This window comes from Cricetulus griseus, chromosome 2 (assembly GCF_003668045.3).
Source record: "Cricetulus griseus strain 17A/GY chromosome 2, alternate assembly CriGri-PICRH-1.0, whole genome shotgun sequence".
Taxonomy (NCBI): Eukaryota; Metazoa; Chordata; class Mammalia; order Rodentia; family Cricetidae; genus Cricetulus; species Cricetulus griseus.
In genome coordinates, this window is record NC_048595.1 from 222664387 (window position 1) to 222686356 (window position 21970).

The 21970-nt window shown below is 41.5% G+C and overlaps 1 protein-coding gene across 1 annotated transcript in view; it reads left to right on the forward strand.

The window, feature by feature from the left end:
* Znf521 (zinc finger protein 521) overlaps positions 1-18096 on the forward strand; it is a 221284-nt gene extending 203188 nt beyond the window's left edge. Inside the window, exons 4-6 of the mRNA XM_035438745.1 lie at positions 15052-15183; positions 17590-17705; positions 18013-18096. Of these exons, the coding sequence (XP_035294636.1) occupies positions 15052-15183; positions 17590-17705; positions 18013-18096 (332 nt within the window). The remainder of the gene's footprint in view (positions 1-15051; positions 15184-17589; positions 17706-18012) is intronic.
* Positions 18097-21970: the final 3874 nt, after the last annotated feature.

The following is a 21970-nucleotide window of genomic DNA, read 5'->3' on the forward strand; positions in this document are numbered from 1 at the left end:
GAAAACAAACAAACAGGTGTGGTGGTGCACACCTTTAATACCAGCACTCTGGAGGCAGAGCCAGACAGATCTATGTGAGTTCAAGGCCAGCCTGGTCTACAGTGTGAGTTCCAGTCAGGGCTGCATAGAGAAACGGGGGGGGGGGGAGGATGACTTGTCTGTAAAGTGACATTTGATTATTTTTCTTGCCCTTAATCTTGGGCCTAAATGCAGATTTGAACCAGCCTCTACCAGTAACTACTGGAGTGACTGTGTAAATCAATCAGGCTCTTGTTGGTCAGCAGTCTGTCCTCGGGAGAGGAACTGAGAGTTTGTGTTTATGGTCCCCTCTGCAAGTCATGAACGCACTTTGGAAATTGTGAAAGTTGCATAAATATAAGTAGTTATGGCTAAATTTATAGTCATCCTCAAGGTAAGGCAAACGGAAGGGGATGCAGCACAGAGCTGATGGGGAGATCAAGAGAACCCTCATTATGGGGCCAAAAGAGAAGGCATGAATTTGGCATGTATAGAAACTTTAACTGACCACAGAGCCTGTTGTCTTTCGGTGGATGAGGCTATGGTGAGAACTGATTGAGTGACTTCTGGGCCAGTTTGACTGCTTTGATTTGGAATTTCCCTGCAGTTATCACTGTAGACAAAATGTCTAATCTCCATGGTAAAGGACAGGCGGCCAGATTCTGAGTCCTGGGTCTCCTGTTCTGCAGCCTTTCTTCTTTCTCTGCTTCTCCTCCTCTTCCTCCTCCTTCTCTCTTCCTCCTCCTCTTCCTTTTCCTCGTCTTCCTCCTTTTTCTCCTCTTCCTCCAATTCCTTCTCCTACTCATCTTCCTCCTCTTCTTTTCCTTTTCCTCCTACTCCTTCTTCAGCCTGGGCTATCCTTTAAAGGGTTGTCCTGTGATATCATCCACCATGTGGGTAGAGGAAAAAGAAGAGGGCCACAAGGGCTGTTACACCGGCACTCCTCTCTTCAATCTTCTAACTGGATAACTACAATTGGATCTGATTCTCTGAGATTTTGTGTTTCACTTCTGTGTGTATATGTGTGCTTGTGTATGCTCGTGTTGGGTATAGGTGTGTGTCCTGTACCTGTGCACACGTGTATGAAGGCCCAGAGGAAAACCTCAGGTTTCATTCCTCAGGTATGCCATCCTCCTTTGTTTTGAGATAGGGTATCTTGCTGGCTGGGCAGAAAGCCCCAGGGATACTCCCACATCCACCCCTCCAATGCTTGGTTTATATAGCGCCTGCCACTATGCCTACCTTTTTACATGGCTTTTGGAGATCCATTACTGGTCCTTGTGCTTCCAAGACAAAACTTTACCAAATGAGCCATCTCCCAGCCCTATTTCTAACTCTTTGCAGTATTTGGGAGCAGCATTTAGTTAATTTCTCTTCCCATCCCTGAGAATGTATTATCATTGTGTATTTCTTTCCTTTCTCTATATAAATATGTATGTATACTCAACTATGATGATGCTTAAGGTAGACCGAAAATATTTACTCAGCTCAGTTTTTTACACATTTGTATAATACATTTAATCTAGATTTGGTGACTCTGTTTGAATGTTTGAACTGCCTTTTCTCCAGTATTCTGGGACAAGAGATATTGCTTGTTGGTACAGATCAGGTCTTACTGGGAGTGTTTTACAGCACAACCAATATGCCACCACACTGCTCAGTATATTAGCTTTCCTTTGGATTGCCAAATGTAAGAACTCTCATGATGATCTCTGCCTGTCCTGGACTTTTGTGCTGTGCTTTTCCAAGAAAGAAACTGATAAATGTGGACCAAATACGGCATTCCTTCGGAAAGAACACAAACTTGACAGTTATAGGCATCCACATTCTATTTAGATTGCTTGACATGGCATTGGAATTCTATGCTGATTGCATCATGCATCATGGAGCCAAAGTGGAGCCTATAAATATATAAAATGTGTGAGGACATCAATAGACAGTTTAGTGACATTATCTCGATAGAGTTCCTTCTTGTGTGAGGAGATTCATTATCTGCCTTTGTTATATTGATGAAGGGTGCAGTATTTAAAATTTTAAGACAGATTTTGAATGGGCTGCTTCCGGTTTTAGAAAAATTGTCATAAAGATGGAGGATTAAAAGTGTATTGTGCCCAAAGCATCTTTATAATTCGGCATTATAGTCTGAGAAATATTCAATAGCTTTCCATAAAGTAATATAAGAAGTTATATCTGAGAAAGAGCTCCCCCATAATTATCATGTCTCATTCTTGATTTGACAGATAGCCCTGTGGCTAGCCCCTGCTTTCTAGTGAGCTTTATTTCCTCCACAGTCTTTAGCTTTAGTTTCTTACCTAAGAAAACCCATAAAGGTATTTATTTCTTCATTATACTTCAAAGGAAGTAGAAAGGAAACAGAAGCCTTTGTGCCATGAATCATCTCTTTTCCTTCTTTCCTTTGTTCCATCCTCCTTCCCTCCCTCTTTCTCTCTTGTCATCATCACCATGCAAACCGGCTCTATCCTTTACTCTGCTCTTGACTGATGGGAAACAGCAGGAGGAAACAGAAATTAGTTGAGTCATTGGTATGCCAGTAACATCTTGCCTTCAGCATGGAGAGTCAGTCTAAAGATGCTAATGCACAAGATGCCCAAAAGAGAAAGGCAGGCTAGGAGCATACTGCACTCACCAATTGTCCATATGTAAGTAAGCCATGTGCTTTAGAAAATGCATAGATTCTTGGTATTTGCCCACATACTCAACTTAGAATAATCCAGGTACTTAAGGATGTATAGACAAATGAAGTTGGTCTTTGTTTCTGAATAATTCTAATTCTATAAAGGGGCCCTCAAGCTCAGCTTTCACGGCGATTCTGGTGACAGTTTAACCAAATCATTTGCTTACTGCCCATCGAGAAGACATCAGGATTCAGCCAGTAATTCACAGAAATGATTGATCAATCATACCAAAATGGAGAATCTGGAGATGGGAGGACTTCAACTCTCCATTACCAAAATTTTTGGTTCTCCAGCAGCCCTTGCATTTTGCTAAATCCTTGCCTTTTTGATGGGAGAAAAGGAGCTTGGCCACTGGGTTGTTTAGGACAGGGGCTTGGGATGGAGCAAATAAATTCAGCCCTTGATTAGTCTGGACAGAGAGGGACATAGAAATGTCAACAGCTTCATGAACAGTGATAAGAAACCAGTAACTCTGATAACTTTGTTGTGGTGAGGGAGGGGGTCAAGACAGGATTTCTCTGTGGCTTTGAAGGTTGTCCTGGAACTGGCTCTTGTAGACCAGGCTGGTCTCCAACTCACAGAAATCCGCCTGCCTCTGCCTCCCGAGTGCTGGGATTAAAGGCGTGCATTACCACCGCCAGGCCCAACTTGATAATTTTGTACTTAAGGAGGAAAGATTGCGTGTGTGTGTGTGTGTGTGTGTGTGTGTGTGACACCCACATAGATACATTGTATGCAGATGGATACAATAGGAAAGGCAGAGAGGTTCAGAGGATGTTAGGGCACCTTTCTCAATCATCCCCCACTTTAGCTTTTTGAGACAGGATCTCTCACTGAACCTGAGTCTTGCTCTTTTGGATAAAGGGGCTGGCCATCAAGCCTCTGGGATGTATCCTTCTCTTTGTTATCCCACATCCCCATCCCTAGCACTGGGCCTGGTTTTAATGTAGATGGTGAAAATACAAACTCAGACCCTAAGCCTGTGTTGTAAGCACTTTCTCCAATGAGACTTCTTCCCAGGTGCAAATGTAGTTTCTTTTTTAAGTAAGGATTTGGTGAACCCTTGGAGTCCTGGGGTGAGGGGTGGTTGAGTTCTCTTGTTGCTCATAACTGTAACTCATCTCCATCGTGGGCATGTTAGTTATTATCTGGTGTCAATCATCTCTCATCATTTAGACAAACACATACTTCTCTCTTGTCCTCAAGTCCCCTTTCACCCTTGAAATCTCCAGTAATTCACTAAGTAGATGTGTTTACCCCCTCCTATTCTCCAACACTTTCCTAATTTACTGATTCACTAATACTTTACATTTTTTGAAAAGCAAAATGTCCAAGAGTCTCTCAAAGTACTTGAGCCAACAGCTACTCTATTGTGAATTATTTATTAGAATATTTCTTAGTAAGTGGACGATGACAGAGTGTCCAGCCACCTACCTGTGCCTTTACAATACTACTTGCCCCATTGCATTTCTATTTCTCTGAACACTGGGAACATTTCTTGGTTTTGGAACCACCTTAGAGTAGCTTATATCATCCACCATTTTTCTCAAGTATCATCTCAAGCCTCTTCCAAGACAGAACCTCCAAAAGGTACTGCTGTGGATTCTCATAATGCACACTGGGTTTTCTTTTAAATGTGTGGCTGCAGTATTTTCCTTTGCTAATATATTTTGACATCTTCTTGTTGTAACCTGCTGTTCTCTTTAATTGCTTATTGTTATTAATTATATAGTGGTGGCATAGTCGGCTGTTTGAGCCACTTGGCTGTAAAGAAATTCATTCATCATTATTGCTGTTGGGGCTACAGAAAATTGCCCAGAGATAAATGTTGAGTACTTGCATCCAGTAAGATTTGGAACCTGGACCAAGTCTTTCTGTCTGCTGTACTTCTCATCTGGGCTGGCTGCACTTTTCTTTGCTCTGTCTCTGTTGTTACTTTTGTTTTATTTCATTTGTTTTGTTTAGTTCTGTTGCTTTAGTCCTTGGTTACCTGACTTTCCAGGGGACTGGATGTGTTCTCAGTACTCCACTCTGTGTCCGGTCTGAATAACCATCTTTGCTTTCTCCCCATGTCCCTCCCTGTAAATTTTCCCTCTGGAGAATTTCCTGGTCATAACACTCTTGATTTTATAGCTTTGTATGTATGTATGTTTGTTTGTATGTATCTCAATTTAAATTGTTGGTTCTAGTTGGACTTTATTTTGATTCCCCCACCTTTCTGAGAAAGTGATCATGATGCCCTTAAAAATAACTAATATCCCTTATCCCTTTACTCAGTAAGAGATCAGATGCACTTAGACTCTTCAATATGTGGGATGGATGGATGGATGGATGGATGGATGGATGGATGGATGGATGGGTGGAGTACATGTGCTAACCTGAGGCTGTGAGTTTCCCCATATCTTGTTCCTTCCAGGCAGCTGCAGCTTCTTGAAATCTGGACATAATTTAGGATACACAACCCCACAGCTGCCTGTGCCGTGGAGCAGCCAGACCAATGTGCCCCTCTGCCTTCTGGCGGCATGACATTAAATTCACACTAGTTAAGCTAACTTAAATTGAGCCTCCTTGAACCTTCCTAAATAAAACTAGTGGCCTTAATTACAGTCAGGCAATTTAAAGGTTATGGAGCTCTAACTAGTAGCGCAGTATATCACTTTAATAATGCACAGGAAAATTTCTCTGAGGGGTGGCATCCTCTGATTAGGAGAATGCAAGTTTCACATTCCCAATAAACTGTTTTTAGAAATCTGACTGTGTTTATGGTGCCATTACCTTCTTCTGTTCTTCAAGGCCAAGTTCCTGAGGTCACACCAAGAGAAGATAAAAATGCAGCTCATTTAGGATGCATATAGGACTGATTTTTTTCACATTTGCTGCTTCCTGGCTTCCTGATAGTACCTACTAGTGGGAAGAGGCTAAGTCCTTGGGAGTGAGAGAGGACCCCCCACTCCTGCAGCTTCTACCTGCACATGCCATCACAAACACAATTGTGGTTTGGGATAAGTTTCGATTCTAAACACCATAGCAAACTAACAATTTCATCTCTGTAATAAGTAACCTGTCAGAGAATTTCTCATAAACTAGTTTCTCACAAGGATGATCAACTTCAAAATTGCCCAAGTAGCAGCTGGAGAGGTGGCTCAGCAGTTAAGAACACTTCCTGCTCTCACAAAAGACTCAGATTCAGTTTTTAGTACCAACATGGTGACTTACAACTGTCTGTGACTCCTGTTCTATGCCATCTGACACCCTCTTCTGACCTCCATGAACAAGGCATGCATGTGGTATACGTACATGCATGCAGAGAAATAGTCATACACATAAGATAAGAGTAATTCAACTTTCAGGACTGGAGAGATAGCTTAGTGGTTAAGAGCATATACCAGAGACAACCAGAATATATTCCAGCTCCTACATGATGTGGCTTCATGTGCACCTACCCACGATGAACACATAAATATAGTCAAAAATGTAGAGATTTCTCTTTAAGCATGCCAACTGGTTTTATTCCTTAAACCTGTGGATATTCAGGATAACATTGCTGAAGCAAACTCACTCCTTTTCTTTGTCTGATTTCTATTTTTTTTACTGTTTTTTTTTTCCAGCATCAGTAGCAGGCTGTGCTTTCTAGCAAAGATAAACAGCTTTCCAGTGTTTGGAGACTTTTTCAACATAGCTAGTGGCTTTGTGCCAAGTAGTAGAAGATTTTTTTTTTAAAGAAGAAAAAGCAAAGGCCCTGACCCTTGCTGAAAACTCAACCCAGCACTGTGGAAATATTCCTAATATGCCCATGTCTGGTCCACAGTCCCATGGCTGGCCCACCACCATGCAGCTTGGTGTTGACAGCTATACCTCTTGGTTCTCAAAGATGTTTCCCCACAGATTTAACATTCAGCAGGTTGCATTTAGTTTGTACTGTGTGAACTGTCCTTTCCCAACTTTACCAATGTATGTTTGGGATATTTTCTTCCTTCTTTTTTTTTGCTTGTTGTTTTTTGGTTTGTTTTGCTTTGGTTTGTTTTGTTTTGGTTAGTTTTAGTTTGGCACTGGAAGGTAAATTTACATGTGCTACTGCAAGTCCAAGAAGACCCAGATGCAAACACATGAATAGTTGGGTATTTGATGCCAAACATGAGAATCTGTGGGCCAAGGACAAGATAAATCCATATGACTTTTTCCTAATTAAAAGAATGGAATTTTGTCATATAAAGATATCAACTGTTAAGAAAGCTGTTCAGCCCCTGGGAGATACTAAACTGTGTATCTTTTAAACATGTGTTTACCAGGCTTGGTGGAACTCCCTTATAACTTCAGGGCTAGAGAGGTGAGGCAGATCCCTTAGACTAGCTGGCCAGCCACCTCTACTCAATTAGTTTCCAGTTAATCAAAGACCTTGTCTCAATAAACAAGGTACATGGAATTCCTGAGGAACCCAAGGATGATCTCTGCCTTCCACATACACACAAACACAAGTGCACACACAGGCACCCATGCACAGCTACACTCGTGCATACAGAAACACATATGCCAATACAAATGCACAGGAAGGAAGAAAGGAAAAGGAAGGAAGGAAGGAAGGAAGGAAGGAAGGAAGGAAGGAAGGAAGGAAGGAAGGACACTTGCTTATATATCATGGTACACAGTACAGAGACTTCTCTGTAACCTATGGCAAAAAGAGTCCTGTTTATGTGTGTCTCGTGTACCCCGTGTGTATCCTGTGTGTGACCCATGTACTGTTCTGGAGTTGTGGCATTGATCAGTGAATCAAGCATACCCTTACCTTCCTGAGTCTTGCAATACTGCATGAACTGGTGAATACCAGAATGCAATACCCAGTGCTTCCTTAGTTTGAAGATGCCCTGGACTGCCATTCAGCTTTCTCGTCAGGAAGGTGAAGTGCATTCTTGAGTGGAGAAGTCCCTGTTTCTGATCATAAGAACATACTATGCAAAATGCAAGTCATAGTTTTGAACTTGGCCTTGTTTCCTTATGTGTTTTCTCAGAGAGAGAGAGAGAGAGATTGAGAAAAGAGAGAGAGGATGAGGAGAGAGAGAGAGAGAGAGAGAGAGAGAGAGAGAGAGAGAGAGAATGAGATTGGAGAAGCACTCGTAATAAGCTAAGAAGAACATATTCCAAAAAAAGAGTTCCTTTCCAGTAGCCTCTTCATGAAAACTGGATGCCTTTCCACCTGACACTGTGGTGGAGACTCAGCCAAAGCTTTGTAACAAGAAGCCAGATTTCTGAGAGCAAGAAGCTTCTGTGCAGAACTAGCAGGGGCCTTTCAAGCCTGACTGTTCTTTTTCCCCACTCCCCTCCTTTGCACTTTGTTTGCGTTGCTATTATTTTTCTGTTTGGGGGGGGGTAGTGGGTAGATACACATGGGTGAGGGGACCAGAGCCTCGGTGGTGTTCTCCAGGAGCCACTCACTGTGTCCTTTGAGACAGTGTCTCTCACTGGGACCCGGAGCTGCCTGATTACTCTAGGCTACCTGGCCAGTGAGCTCTAAGAATCTACCTGTCTCTGCCTCCTTAACAATGGCATTAAAAGCACATGCTACCATATCCAACATTTTTAAAAGAATTTTTAAGTTGCCACTCCCCGTGTGTGTGTGTGTGTGTGTGTGTGTGTGTGTGTGTGTGTGTGTGTGTTATCCACAAGAGTTCAGGTGCAAATGGCATTGAGGTCTGAAGTGTCAGATCTCCCTGGAGCTCAAGTTACAGGCAGTTGTGATTCTCAGGATATGAGTGCTAGAAACTGAACTCAGGTCCTCTGCAAGATCAGTGTGGGCTCTTCAGCACTGGGCCACCTCTCCCGAGTTTGTGCCTGGGTTCTAGGGAATGAACTCAGGTCCTAGTGCCCCTACAGCAGACACTAATTAAGCCATCTCAGCTCCCCCTGTGCTTGTACTAAGAAGTGTGTGTTACCTTCATGTTCATTTGCTTAACAATGGTTCTCTTGGGTTGGGGGCTCTCTACAAAGTTTCATGGGAGATTTTCCCAATAACTTCTGTTGTTCAACCAAAGCATTTAAGAGCAAAGTTCCCTCCTTTTAAGTCTGTTTGGTAGCACCGTATGTTTTCACTGAGATTTCAGTTGTGAGGTCCATGTTTAGACTGATAAAGAGGAGAAGACATCACTAGAGGTGCACGGTGTTGGTCAAATTACAGAGTTATCTTAGTCTGTGTGCTTGTCCCAGCCCCCACTCGGAAAGCCACCTTTTCAGTGTTTTATTATTTATCATTTAAGCAACATTGCACTGTTTCCCTCCTCCATGAGCATATTCTAATAGTCACTCATTCACACGGCCGGTAATAATAGTCAAGGCACTGGACGATATTGCATCCTAGAGCATCTAAAATCCCCCTGCCTGCCTTTCCCGCCCCTACCCACCTGGACCCCCTGCTAGTTTCCAAGCTGCTGGTGTTTATGGGGCCCCAGGCAGCCCCTGAGCTCTTTCAAATCTGCTGGGTACTATGCAGCCTACCCCAGTTGAATCATTTCCTGCTCCCGTCCTGCTGATAATGAGAAGTTCAAGACAGGAAACAACAGTGTCACTACCAGTGGCTTTGCTTAGAAAGTCCAAAAGCATTGCAGCTTTTAGACTTGGGAAAAAAATCATGAGGACCTGAGTTTCATGGAGGCTCGAACCTCTCGGGTCTCACCTCAGAGTACTGTTACAGCTTGGGCATAAGGGATGCATAGATAACATTTGGCTTTCCTTGAGATGCCCGTGGCTTGGGTACTTTGTGTATAGAGGGTCACCACCTGGGTCACTGGTTGATGACACATTCCTGGGGCTTTTTCCTTTGTATTGTAAGAAGTCGCATCCCTCTCAGTGGTTGAGGAATCCTGACAGAAGCAAATATCGCCATATTGCCACTGAGAAATCTTTCACAAAGTACCTGTCGTGAGTCTTCAGGCACTTTCATTTTCATGTTAAATTCTTCCAGAGAATAAATAAGGCCAGAACTTTCTAGCTGGTGTGAAGGGGGAAAAGGTTCATATACTGTTCAGTCCTCTCCAATTCTGCCTTACTCAGGGGCTTAATGACTAATCTACTGGCAGACTTTGCAGCCTAAGTCCTGTTCTCTGCTGCCAAATTAGCACCTTGGTGTGTTTATGTTACAGTTGTGAAATATGTGTGGTGTGTAACGCAACAAATTACCGTGGCCAGAGTGCCGCGGACCTGAGAAAGAATGGGATGTGTGTGTGTGGCAAATTGCAGTGCAGGCTGCCTATTTTTCTAGCCCTGGTTTCCAGGGTGAGCCAGTGTAGCCGAGGGCTGGGTTTGTCATGTATGCCTTTGCTTTGTTAGTGCTCAGACCCCTGGCTTATAAATGTGTGCTTGGAAATTAACTCAGGGAAGAAGCAAAGCAAAGCAGGGCGAGGGCGGGGGCCGGGGTGGGTGTTGGGAATTGGTCTAGGGCATAGTTTTCTTGGGTTTTAAAAATATATGTGTGTAAGCATAGAGTGGTGCACACATTCAAACTGGGGGGACAAATTACAACTGCAGGGCATCTGGTTCCTCAGCTTGGATTCTGAGGGTAGAGTTCACTCCCTGTCAGATCAGAGATTTTTAAGGATGGTCCCTGTCACATGATAGTGTGGAGTAGGGGTGGACTTTAGCCTATAGATTTCTGTAGTAGAAAAGTCTGAGAGGACCCTTCCAGCAATTCTTGAGAGTAAATAGAAGGGGCTCTACTTATAAACCGTTAAAATTGGTCCCCAGTAATGGCCTTGGTATTGATGAGATAAGTAAAAGGGGGCCCCAGTGATTTCTAAGGTAACAGCTGCATGTAACTCAACCACTGAACATTTGCTTGTAGCTTCTCTGGATTTTTGTTTTCTATTGGAGGAAAAGGGGTATAAAACATGGGACACATTGTCTGTAGGCTGCTGAGGAGGGGGGTTGCCATTGTCTAAAGCTTATTCTGAGATGTCAGTGTCTTGTGTTAGAGCGTCTGAGTGGTGACTGTTAGCTCTTTGCTGAAGTGCAGCTGATTAACTAAGAGTTCTGTGGGTTCTGAGTTGACACTGGACAGGGAAAGAAACCCTTACCTTTGAACTGGCTCTGGTTGAGTCAGTATGAGTGTATGCAATGAGCACAAAGCTTGTCACAATTCATCACGCTTCTCAGGCAATGAGGTTGCACACCAATTACATATGCAGACTCATTCCTTGAAACATTTAATATGGGAGTAAATATTTACATGAGTCTCAGACTCTTATGTAGACTTGATTCTTGTTTACATTTATGTTCACACTTACATAAAGATTAGCGAATGAAAATAATTGTTTTAGCTCTGATTTCTATATGTGTGACATTATTTCTCAATTATGCCAAGCTTCCTTGCAGCCTCTGGATGTGCTCAGTCAGGAGAAGGCCATGCTGGTCTTTTATCCATGTCACTGGGCACCCACATAACTGCCAGAATGCCAGACTTGGGGGTGCTGTATGCACTCTGAAGTGTGCCAGGCTAGCAAATCTGCACTCTGTGGTTTTACTCTCCCTTTCCTAGCACTGATTTCTATTTTCATGTTTATTTGACTGGAATACTTCCAATCTTAATGTGTTTTTCCCTATGCCATCATATTGCTCATTTCCTATCAACCTTTTAGCTACAAAGATTCCAATATTGTAATCAGTCTTTATTAGTAGGGCACAGAAAAATCTCTCTCTCTCTTTCTCCCTCCATCTCACCCTCCATTCTTCCCTCCTTCCCTCCCTCCTTTACTGGCCTGTCCTCCTTCAGGGTAACTTACACTTATTGTAGAGAGCCTGGGGAATATTGATAAAGTTTTATTCAAAGATCCCACCTACACCTCTTCATTTAAAAAAAAAAATAGGGCTGTGCTAGCCCATTATAGCCTTAATGAAATATTGTAATGGTTATTAAGTCAATTGACTCTGAATCTCTTTTTAATAAATGAGTCAGACTGTATTATCCAATTACTGTCAGCTGCTACCTTTCCAGAGAGGAGAAATGGTGGTTTTGATTGAATTTTTAAGCTCTTTGGCACCTTTAAGAAAGAGAAAGCAAGGTGCAAGTTCTGGCTTCGGGCAGATCCCACTTGAAATTGAAATTGGAGGTGTTGATAGTACCACCTCATGAGCATCAGCTGCTTAAAGGAACAACTTTTTGCAAGGAAATGGCCTTTAATGCAGACGTAGCTCTCCACAATATGGGTTTCTGGTTCTTTAACAGTGAGATTCGTCTGTTGGCCACACAGGTGAATACAGAACCCATGAGGGCAGATTCAACAGGGCCTCCATTTGAAGCTACTTTTAAGACTCTCCTTATCAAGAAGTTATATTAGCATTCTCTTATTGCTGTCCCTTGTCAGAAGAGAAATCAAGGGTTTAGCAAGCAGTAGAAATAGCTGCTCTGGTCCCCGTTGTAGCCCCTGGGCTCCTATGTCTGAATTCTTGCTTCTTAGCTGTTGGCCCCTATTTGGGAAGATTGTAGCCACTTCAGGAAGCAGAGAAATGGGGTTACCCCCTGCTCTACCTCCAGCCAGGGCCTTTACTTCCTGACTCCCCCAAATGGAATAAGCATGAGTAACAAACTCCACCCACACAGCTGGAGCCCCAGCTGTTGTGTCTGCTTCTTGATCAACTGTGCTACCCTAAAACCACGATCCTCACTGTGGGCTTTTTGTCACAGTGACAACTGAGAAAAGTGTCTCATACAGTGCCCTACCCTCTTGCCATGCAGTCATCAATGTGATAATGATTCAGAGTGAGGATGGAAAGAGTGGGGAAGTAACAGAGGTGAGAATGGTGAGGGTTCTCACAGTCCATTTGGGCTTACTGTTAGCTGAGTAACGATTCATAGGTAGTTCTCTCCAACTCAAATAATTTGGAGATCCATTTATTGTGAGGGAAATCTCACTGTTTATCCTACAAATAGAAAAGACGTGTACCATCTTTTCAATATTATAATGTGCTTTAAAACTATAAAGATATCTCTGAAAACTGCTTGATAAAGATTGCTGTCATTGATGTCCCTTAGTCACTCTGCAAACAAAGGGTAGAATCTTTGAAAAATAAGTCTGCGCTAATAATGCATAAGTAACTCCATGGCTGACAGTTGCCTTTTTGATCCATTTGACTAAATTATTTAGCTTTGGGGTTACTGCTTTACTCTGGGCTGTTAAAAGAAAAAAATAGGGAGAACATTTTGCTTGCACTCATACAAACATTACCTTATTCACTTTTCTTATTATTTTACATATAACGTTTGTGTAGTCAAAACAGACAGTGTCACATTAAAAAGCATCTTAACTTGCAAAATTCCCTTTATGTACATATAACTGTCAGCCACTATCCCCAAGGAAAAACCTCAGCAAGATTGGTCATGTGACTTAACAGTCTGATAACCTAAGAACTCAGAAAAACCATGCCCTGGCTCATACCCATTGCTACACCTGGCTACACCTTGGTTCTCATGGACAAAAAGTAGGGAAAGAGGAAGAAAACTGTATTAATTGCTATTTTTCTTATGTACTTATTGAGCACAATATGGAAAAGCAGGCCTAATTTTTAAATGGCATCTTGAAGCTAAAACTGTTTAGTATCTTCTTACTGTTCAAAATAAAGTTATACAATATTTAGGAAATTTTAAAACGTGGCTTATATTTCTGGTTTTATTTGATGATTCAGTTCTCGGCAATAAATAGTGTCTCTTATATCTCTTAATGACTACAACTAGGAAAAATTTGGTGACTCTAGGATTTAAAAGAAAAGAACAGATTAAAAAAAAGAACAATTGATTTTATATAATCCCTAAAGCTTTTTGTGTAACCCCCGCCGTGTCGGTAGGCACAATTAAACTTCGCCTTACATAATTATAATCAAGGCCTTTGCTCTGCCACCCAAATACAGAGTGGGTTTCTATGTCCTGTGAAATGTAGACTGCACTGGGGGCTTAATTAGTGCTTTGCTTGCTCCTTGTACAGATTCCTGTCCTCTGCTTTAGAAGACTCACATTTAAGTGAGAAGAAAGATTAGGAATACAAATAGAGTGATTTCGCTCCTAGTTAGCTAATAATAATTCACTTTGTAATTGGACCTTCTCATTGGCAGATCCCAACTGGTGAAGCTCCTATGCAGGAATTTGCCTTTGAATTGAGGAGATGGCTTTGGAGTTTAGATTTGCTGTTCCGAGGGTGTACAGATATCTTACACTCTTGGTCTGACAGAGATGCCTCTTAGGAATATCTCTAACTTTTGCAAATAGAAGAAGCATATGATATAGTAACAGCATAGGCTAGAGTGCAGCCTCTGACCCTTTGCTCTTTCTAGCAAGTCATCTTGGGGATAGATAGCAGGTGTATGTATGTATGTCATAGCCTGTCTGAGGTCATGAACCCTGAGTCCAGATTGCCTGGTCTATATTCTAGCTCCTTTAATTATTAGTCTCTCTCTGATTCAGAGAAAAAGTCTAAATTTTCTGGATCATGGATGGCTTTCTCACCTCTTAAGTGGGTGTAATAACAGCATTCCTTGTGAGTCGTTGTGAGGTTGAATGGATCTGTGTTTGCAGCTCCAGAAATACAGTAAGCTGTGTCATTCACCAGGTTGTTAGCTTTAGTGAGGAGAATGCTGTCTAGGTGGACTGTGAACTGTTAATTTGGCAATTGGCAGCCAATCAAAATTCTTCTTCTACCATCTTATGATAGCTAATGATCTAGAACTTGTCAAAAGTGAGCCCAGATCTCTGAAAAGTAGAGATTAGACAGGTAGAAGCCAGGGGCAAAATCAAAACTGTCAAGCAAAGTTAAGGGATCAGTGACCTGGGGTTGAATATGATGGGCTGGGAATGCAAAGCAGAGAAAGGAGCACTGATAAAGTGCCCTGTAAACTAATGTTTCAGAATTGCCAGAGCATCCTGCAGTAGTGCTTTATACTAGAGGAATACTTGGGAAACTATGATCAGGTATAGAAGAAGCTTTCCAGCCTTTTGGGCAAGCAGAGAAACACGAAGCCCTTCCCCTTGTCTATTGGTTCTTTCTTTTAGACGTTTGGAAATATAGAGCTTATAAAATCATGATTATTAAAGTAGAAACCTCGCTATTGATACATTCAATGTCGCAAAGTAAAATACGATTTCTAATTGCTGACTTTTAAATTTTAAATGTTTTAAATCGCTATAAACTCAACAGTAATGCAAGATGGTCAGAAACTGTACCTACTACCACATGTTTAGGGTCAGGCATGTTCTGGGTGGTATAGCTATACACAACTCCATATTTATAGTTTCTGATAGAGTTACCCCTGGTCTGTCGTAGACATGGTGGGTTTCACCTTTTCTGTCATGTGTTTCCCTCAACAGATGAAGGACTGAACCACGAGTGCAAACTCTGCAGCCAGACCTTCGACTCCCCTGCCAAACTTCAGTGCCACCTGATAGAGCACAGCTTTGAAGGAATGGGAGGCACCTTTAAGTGCCCTGTCTGTTTCACAGGTAAGAAACTTCTTAAAGCAAAATCACAGCCTGCATGTGCTCTGACCCTGCCATGTCCTTCCTCCTAACCATACTTCCCACTGCTTGGCCTTTTACAGCCCCGACTCCAGTTCAATGGGGAAGATGTTTGATTCTGCTGATTAGCATTATTGATTGCAGTCTACTTTAGAGACTGAGCCTCGCAGGAAGGTTAACTGTCAGGATGAGCAAATGGCATTTCAAGCTCTCACCCAGGTTACCCGTTTCTACTTGGAAAATGATGTCCATATTGGGTTCACTCTGTTCCTCTCCATGTTAAAAGGTTACCAAGGCCAGACTGCTTTTCAGTCACTCAGTGTTCAACTGAAATTGTGGTCCTGATGCTCCTCATATATGTGATTTCAACCTGGAGAATGTTATAACATCTTCATGAAAACTGGGGACGGGGGGCGGAGAGGGGGCACACGCGCGTGCATGACTGAAATACTCCCAGGCTACTTCAAACTAGTAAACAGATTAAAGAAGATGTTTATTTCTTGGGAAATTGGATTTTGAAAGTTGGTAGAACTGTACAATTTTAGGAAATCTTTATTATACGTTACAGTGGTACAGTTGTCAGAGATAACCAGACACACACACACACACACACACACACACACACACACACACACACACACATCAGAATTTATTATTGGAAGCCCATGAAAGGTAAAGTATGATCACACATGTTTCTATTGTTGCCCCAAGAAGGTCAAGGCTACTTTAAACCTCCTCAGTGATTATTTTGCATCTGTCTGGGACTTGGCCAAGTCCATCAACAGAAAGATTATATGTGTAGATAAAGAGCTATAAATATCTTGACCTCAAAAAAAAAACTTTTTTGTTTGCAGAGCAAGATCACAGGCATTGATTATTTCCCTCACTGTACCCAGCCTATTGATTTATGTTCTGTAATAAAATAGAAACATGGGGCTACACCCCATTCGTACCTCATGCTAGTCACACCCTAAGTATGTTGATGGCTGTGCCTGTAACATGGGCTTTCATGAACCCATTTCATCCGCTAATCCTTCTATTTCTTTTGTTTACTCTTCCATTTTTTTATTTTATTAAAGCTGTTGTTACACTGTCATCATGAATATGAATTTTAAGATGCAAAGAGTCAGGAGTTCAAGTCCTTTGTCCAGGTACCTAATAACTCTTCATAAAAGAAGACTGGATCAAGGCTCCACAATTAAATGTTATAATAAAATAATTCTTGCATGTTGTAGCCAGAGCCTCTTAAAACATATGAAGTTATATGGGCATAAGTTGCAAACCTGGATAAAAATCCCATTTTTGTTGTTGTTACTGAGCTAAGTAAGGATACAAAGCCATATCAAGAACAGTCTGGGTTTCTGTATAGACAGATCTGATTGTTTTATAGTATCTTGAAGTCATTTGGAAATAACAATTAAGAAAAATAAAACCTCCATTCCAATATAAAGTATGTTGGGTGCAAAAGGAAAGCTAAGAGGTTTTTTTTTTTTTTTAAGGTAATGAGAAATGTGATTAAAATGTATGACTCACAAGAACAATACTGTAATATTATAGGTTGTCTGGCAATTAGAATAATTTTAATGATCAGAGTGGAGTCAAAGTCAAATGGCAGCATCTTTAATAAATCCTTTCCCTGCCTATACAGATTAATATTGTAGATGCAAACTTTTTTAGGTCACAGTGCACCAGGCATCCATCAGAAGTCAGCTCTGCCAACCCAAACAGCGCCTCTGGCATATACAATTTAATTATTAATAGTATGTCTCCTAGGTAAACTGTTACACAGTCTTAGGGCCTTGTTTTGTAGTCATTAAAATTGAACATGTTTATATTATTGAAACCCTTGCATTCTGTGTGTAGGCCAAGTTGATCTTAAAGTATCCAAAGAGAATTTACCTGCCGTTCTGTTGCACATTTATAGACAGTGCCCCGGAGTAGCTGGGGGATATCATTTTTAGCATTAACACATTTAAATGGAGAACTGTTTGCTAGCTATAACTTTAGGCAAATGCAATAAACAGGTTTTGGGCAGCCATGATTTCTTAACCTGTAGGTTGCTGCAAAGTAGGAGTCATTTCTTATAAGACGGAGCTATGTATTTGACAATTCTCAGCTTTTATTTTCAAAGATTTATAAGGGAGCAGGGCCTCCATAAACCATTGCTTTGGAGCTCTTTGGGTTGAATTGGGTGCTGGGTAGAGTGCATCCTAACAAAGGCCAGAGATCGAGCCTTGAGCTACTGTGATCCTGCTCTCCCCAGATGTCAGGGACCAGTCATGGCCAGGAGGTGTGCCATTACTTCTCCCCGTGGCCTGTCCATGGTGAGTCCTTGGCTCAGAATGCAGTGGAAGCACAGTAACCCAAGCTCCCATCTCTTTGTTATTTCAGTGTTTGTCCAAGCTAACAAGTTGCAGCAGCATATATTCTCTGCCCATGGACAAGAAGACAAGATCTATGACTGCACACAATGTCCACAGAAGTTTTTCTTCCAAACAGAGCTTCAGGTAATGGTCTTATGGGGAAGACTGGGTTTGAGCCCACTTGTTACTCTCACAGGGCATTTCAAGTATGGATTCAGAATCTCTCTTACTCTTGGCTACTATGATGCTCTTGTGTGTTTGTGGGCAAAAGGAAAATTAGAGACCAGATTAATAGACACCCAAATAATTTTGCCTCTGGCTGCTGTCAATCATAAAAGGAACTAGAAGAGACCTATAATTGGACCTTCTGACCCAGCATGAAAGATGTAGGGGTCAGGTTTATTGGACTGCAGGATCGTTCACCTCACTTGTCATAGCTCATTCTCCCAAGTCGTGTTTTATTCATGCTGTTTTCCCACTGGGAGCCATGCTAGATGGATATCAAGTCCTTGCTGTCCAGAAGATTGAGCACTGAAAGGGGAGGGAAAAAGGGAGGAGGAATGGAAGAGACTATACTCTTGTCTTGTCCAGGATGTATTTGTTCCACATCAGGCAACTGAGTAATTACTACTGAAAACCACAGCCTTTGGGTTAAAGTTTAAGCACCCCAAGGTGTTGGCGTGGGCCTTGAATGTACCTTTACTAGATGTATGACTGATCTTGGTCCATGAATTCTCTGAACCTCAGATACAAAGAAAAATAAACCTCATAGTTACAGGTTGGTATAAGGTGAAACGAAATTATAGGTATAAATATAAGATATAAAACATGTATATTTGGTTGCTTAGGTGACTTAGAAATAGTAGCTAAAAACAGGAGTCAAGAGAAGGGGCTGAGGAAGTGGTTCAACAGTAGAGCTCTTGCTTGCCCAAGGCACAAGGTTAATCCAGGTATCACAGAAAAGTAGGGGAAGTAAAAGGAGATTCAAAGGACTTAGTGACATGTGCCAGCAATCCCAGGATCACAAGTTCAAGGCCTGTCCACAAACAGAAAATAGGAGATCACAAAGATACTCTGCCTCAAGAAAACCAGAAAAGGAGGAGTAACAGACAGAGAAACCTGGATTCTATTCCAGAATTTTCACTTAAAAGAGGAACATTGCCTTTTGCATCTTAAAAGAAAAAAAAATAAGATCTGGAATATCCCCATGAGTAAATTTATTAAATCTTGCTGGTTCCTCTGGGAAAAAGTGGTGCTGCACTTGGAATCTTTGACTGTGAGCATTACTGACAGTACTCTTTGCCTTTTTTTCTACGCCCAGAGCCAAGATCAAGTAATGCAGACCTACCCTGCTCTTTCTTACCTATACCTCTCCTGCCATTTCTAGGGTACCTTTATGCCCTGGGATGGGGAATAGTTTTGGTGGTACAAGACTTAGAGGAGCTGCATATCAGAATAGAGAATCCGCAGTTTTTCTACTCTGTCATTATTCTAAATAACTGAGTTAGATGGCATTTAGGAGACAAATGAACTCACTGAATTACACCATTGGCAGTGAAAGAAAACTGAAGTTGCTATATAACATTTTATTACTTCTAAGCACTGGATCCCATCACATGTGTCTGCCAATAAATATAGAAAATAGTCCAAGTTGTGCTTGTATCATACTAAAATAACATTACATTCCTTCTTGAAAAAAAATACTAGCTTTATTGCAGCATGTGTTAAAGAGTAAATCATACAGGGCTTGGTCTTCATGCCTCTGTAAAAGATCAAAACACTCAGTTGTTCCATTGATTAGTATGTGAAATTTGAAACAGAATGAAGTAACAGTTTAGGTTGAAAGTTTAGACATTGCATAGGAACTGATGCCTAACCAACATCTTGTTGCTTGCACCAGACTTTTACTTGGTACTATATAGACTAGATTCCAACCTGGTGAGGTTTTTGGTGTCTTCCACAGAGATAGCTCAGCACTGTGGTGTTAGTGACCTGTGACCCACACTAGATTAGACACAATTAGAAACATCCTCCAAGACAAGAGGCATCCTGGAACATATGGTCTTCACTCTCTTGCAATGTCTTTCTCCAGCTTTCTGATCCTGGGAAACCTCAACTACTTTGGAATTTTCTTGAAGAACCTTAGAGAGATGGTTTATGTGGGTTTCCATCTATTGCTATTTCCTATAGTAGTCCATTACTTTCCATAACTTCCAGATTGAGAAGTGTGTTAAATGTGGGGAGAAGAGGCTCTAAGAAGGTGGTGTCAGCACACCTCCTTGTAGCCTCTTGAGGTGACAAGGCTGCTTAACAAATAATGCCCAAAGTTGTAATGAAATAGCATTCATCTTTCAGATACCCTACAAGCATCTAGGCAACCACAGAGGTCCCTAGGAAACACTGAGGTAGACTTTCTAGAACATGCTGCTCTCTCTGTTCTCCTGGACACAGAAGTCCCCAGGAAACACTGAGGTAGGCATTCTAGAGCACACTGCTTTCTCGACTACCCTGGACACAGAGGTCCCTAGGAAACACTGAGGTAGACTTTCTAGAACACACTGCTCTCTCTCTGCTACCCTGGATCTCTGTGGCCTCATGAAGTTAAACTTCTTTTATGACACTTCTGACTCATTCACTCTAATGGGGTGTGAGCCAGAGGAGGTTTGCTGTATGGTCCAGAGCTGTGGAACATGCATGTTTGTCTTGACATCAGTACCAAAATTCTGCCTCTGTGTGCACCATTCAGCACTGGTGGTTGCCAAGGATAATTTTTGCAAATCTGAGTTGGAAATATTGCCTTTCTATTCAATGCTTTGGGAAGCTGTAATCTAGCCCTTGGAATATCTGAAGGTCTTTTTTTTTTTTCTAAAATGCTCAATAATAGCAATGACTTTATTTTCAAAGAAAATGGATCAAAAGTTGACTTTTTCTCATTTTGGCAGTATCTTCACTGTTGCATTTTGACCCTAGAAGTTCTTGTGCCTATTCTTTCAGTATCCATATTACCTTAGAAAGTAAAATTCATGTGGTTTTAAAACATGGATTAATTTCCTGTATAGAAAATTAATAGAAAACAGAGTTCTTTTCGTTGCTAGGATGCAGGAAAAGTGAACTGAAACTAAGGTGACAGTAGAAAATGCTGTCATGAACATAATGGAAAGATGCAGCCAGTTTATCAGCTGCTGTCCTTTGTACCTTGATATGTTAGAAAATGAAATTTTTAAGCCACTTGAATTCACTATTTCATAGCATTAAAGTTCAGAAGGGACATTGCACAGGTATGCAAGAAATTAAATCTCCAATAACTGCGATTATGTTAGAGATCTTAAAGCATTTGAATTATCTGCCTCTTACTTCAGGGTAAATAATGGGTTAAACAGAATAAGCATTCTAAACTGCTCAGGAACACCATGATGGAATATCCTTCAGTGATGCAGAAATGATCTGATGACATTTCTTTCACTATTTCACAGTTAAAATGTGAAAACAGCTTTTTTAGACAGTCATTTGATTGTTGGATATAAAATCTACTTCCGTGTATGTGTTTATACATGTATACATGTGTGTTTCATGTATGTATGGATAGATGTGTAGATAACTGATAGAGGAAGCATGTTAAGGAGAGTTACCACATTTTTTTGTGTAAGAGTGCAGTTGTGTAGACATGTATGTATAAATACAAATACGTATGAGATATGTACTTTCACTGCATTATATATAAAGCCCACCCAAATTTGTCATTCCTCCTCTGCTGTCCTTCAGGGGACTGAGTGTGCAGTCTTATTCTTGAGCATCCTCAGTTGTTACTACGTTTAATCCGGCAATAGGAGCCGCTTTCTATGGAATACTCCATGTGGGGCACAGCAGACATGCACTGTTAGTGTGCAGCCCTTCTCTTCAGCCAGCCCTGTAATCTTGCTCACCCAAAGTCTGGACATATAGGTGTATAGTGCTTCATTCTTAATGGGATGCCATCCACCCACACCTACAGACTTTTGTGGGAAAACCTGATGTGCTAGCCAAGGCATGTGGCAGAAAGGGAACGGTATTTGGGAATACAAGTCCATTATTTGAACAAATAGAACTTTATGTTACTTGGAAAATAAATGAATGTGTGCAGGGTTTGCGTGTTTCCCCAATAGACTGCAGGGTTTTTAAAGCAGAATTTATGGGGCTGGAGAGGTGGTTCAGCCGTTAAAAGCAGTTACTGCTCTTGCAAGAGGACTTGATTTTGATTCCCAGCACCAATGTGGTTCATAACCACCTGTATCTAACTCACACTTCAAGAGGTTTGATATCCTCTTCTGGCCTTCACAACCCCCCCCCATATAAATGTGTTCACGTGTGCATCCATGCACAAATAAATAAAATAGTAAAATAAATCTTCCAGGCAGAACATAGGGCGGCTG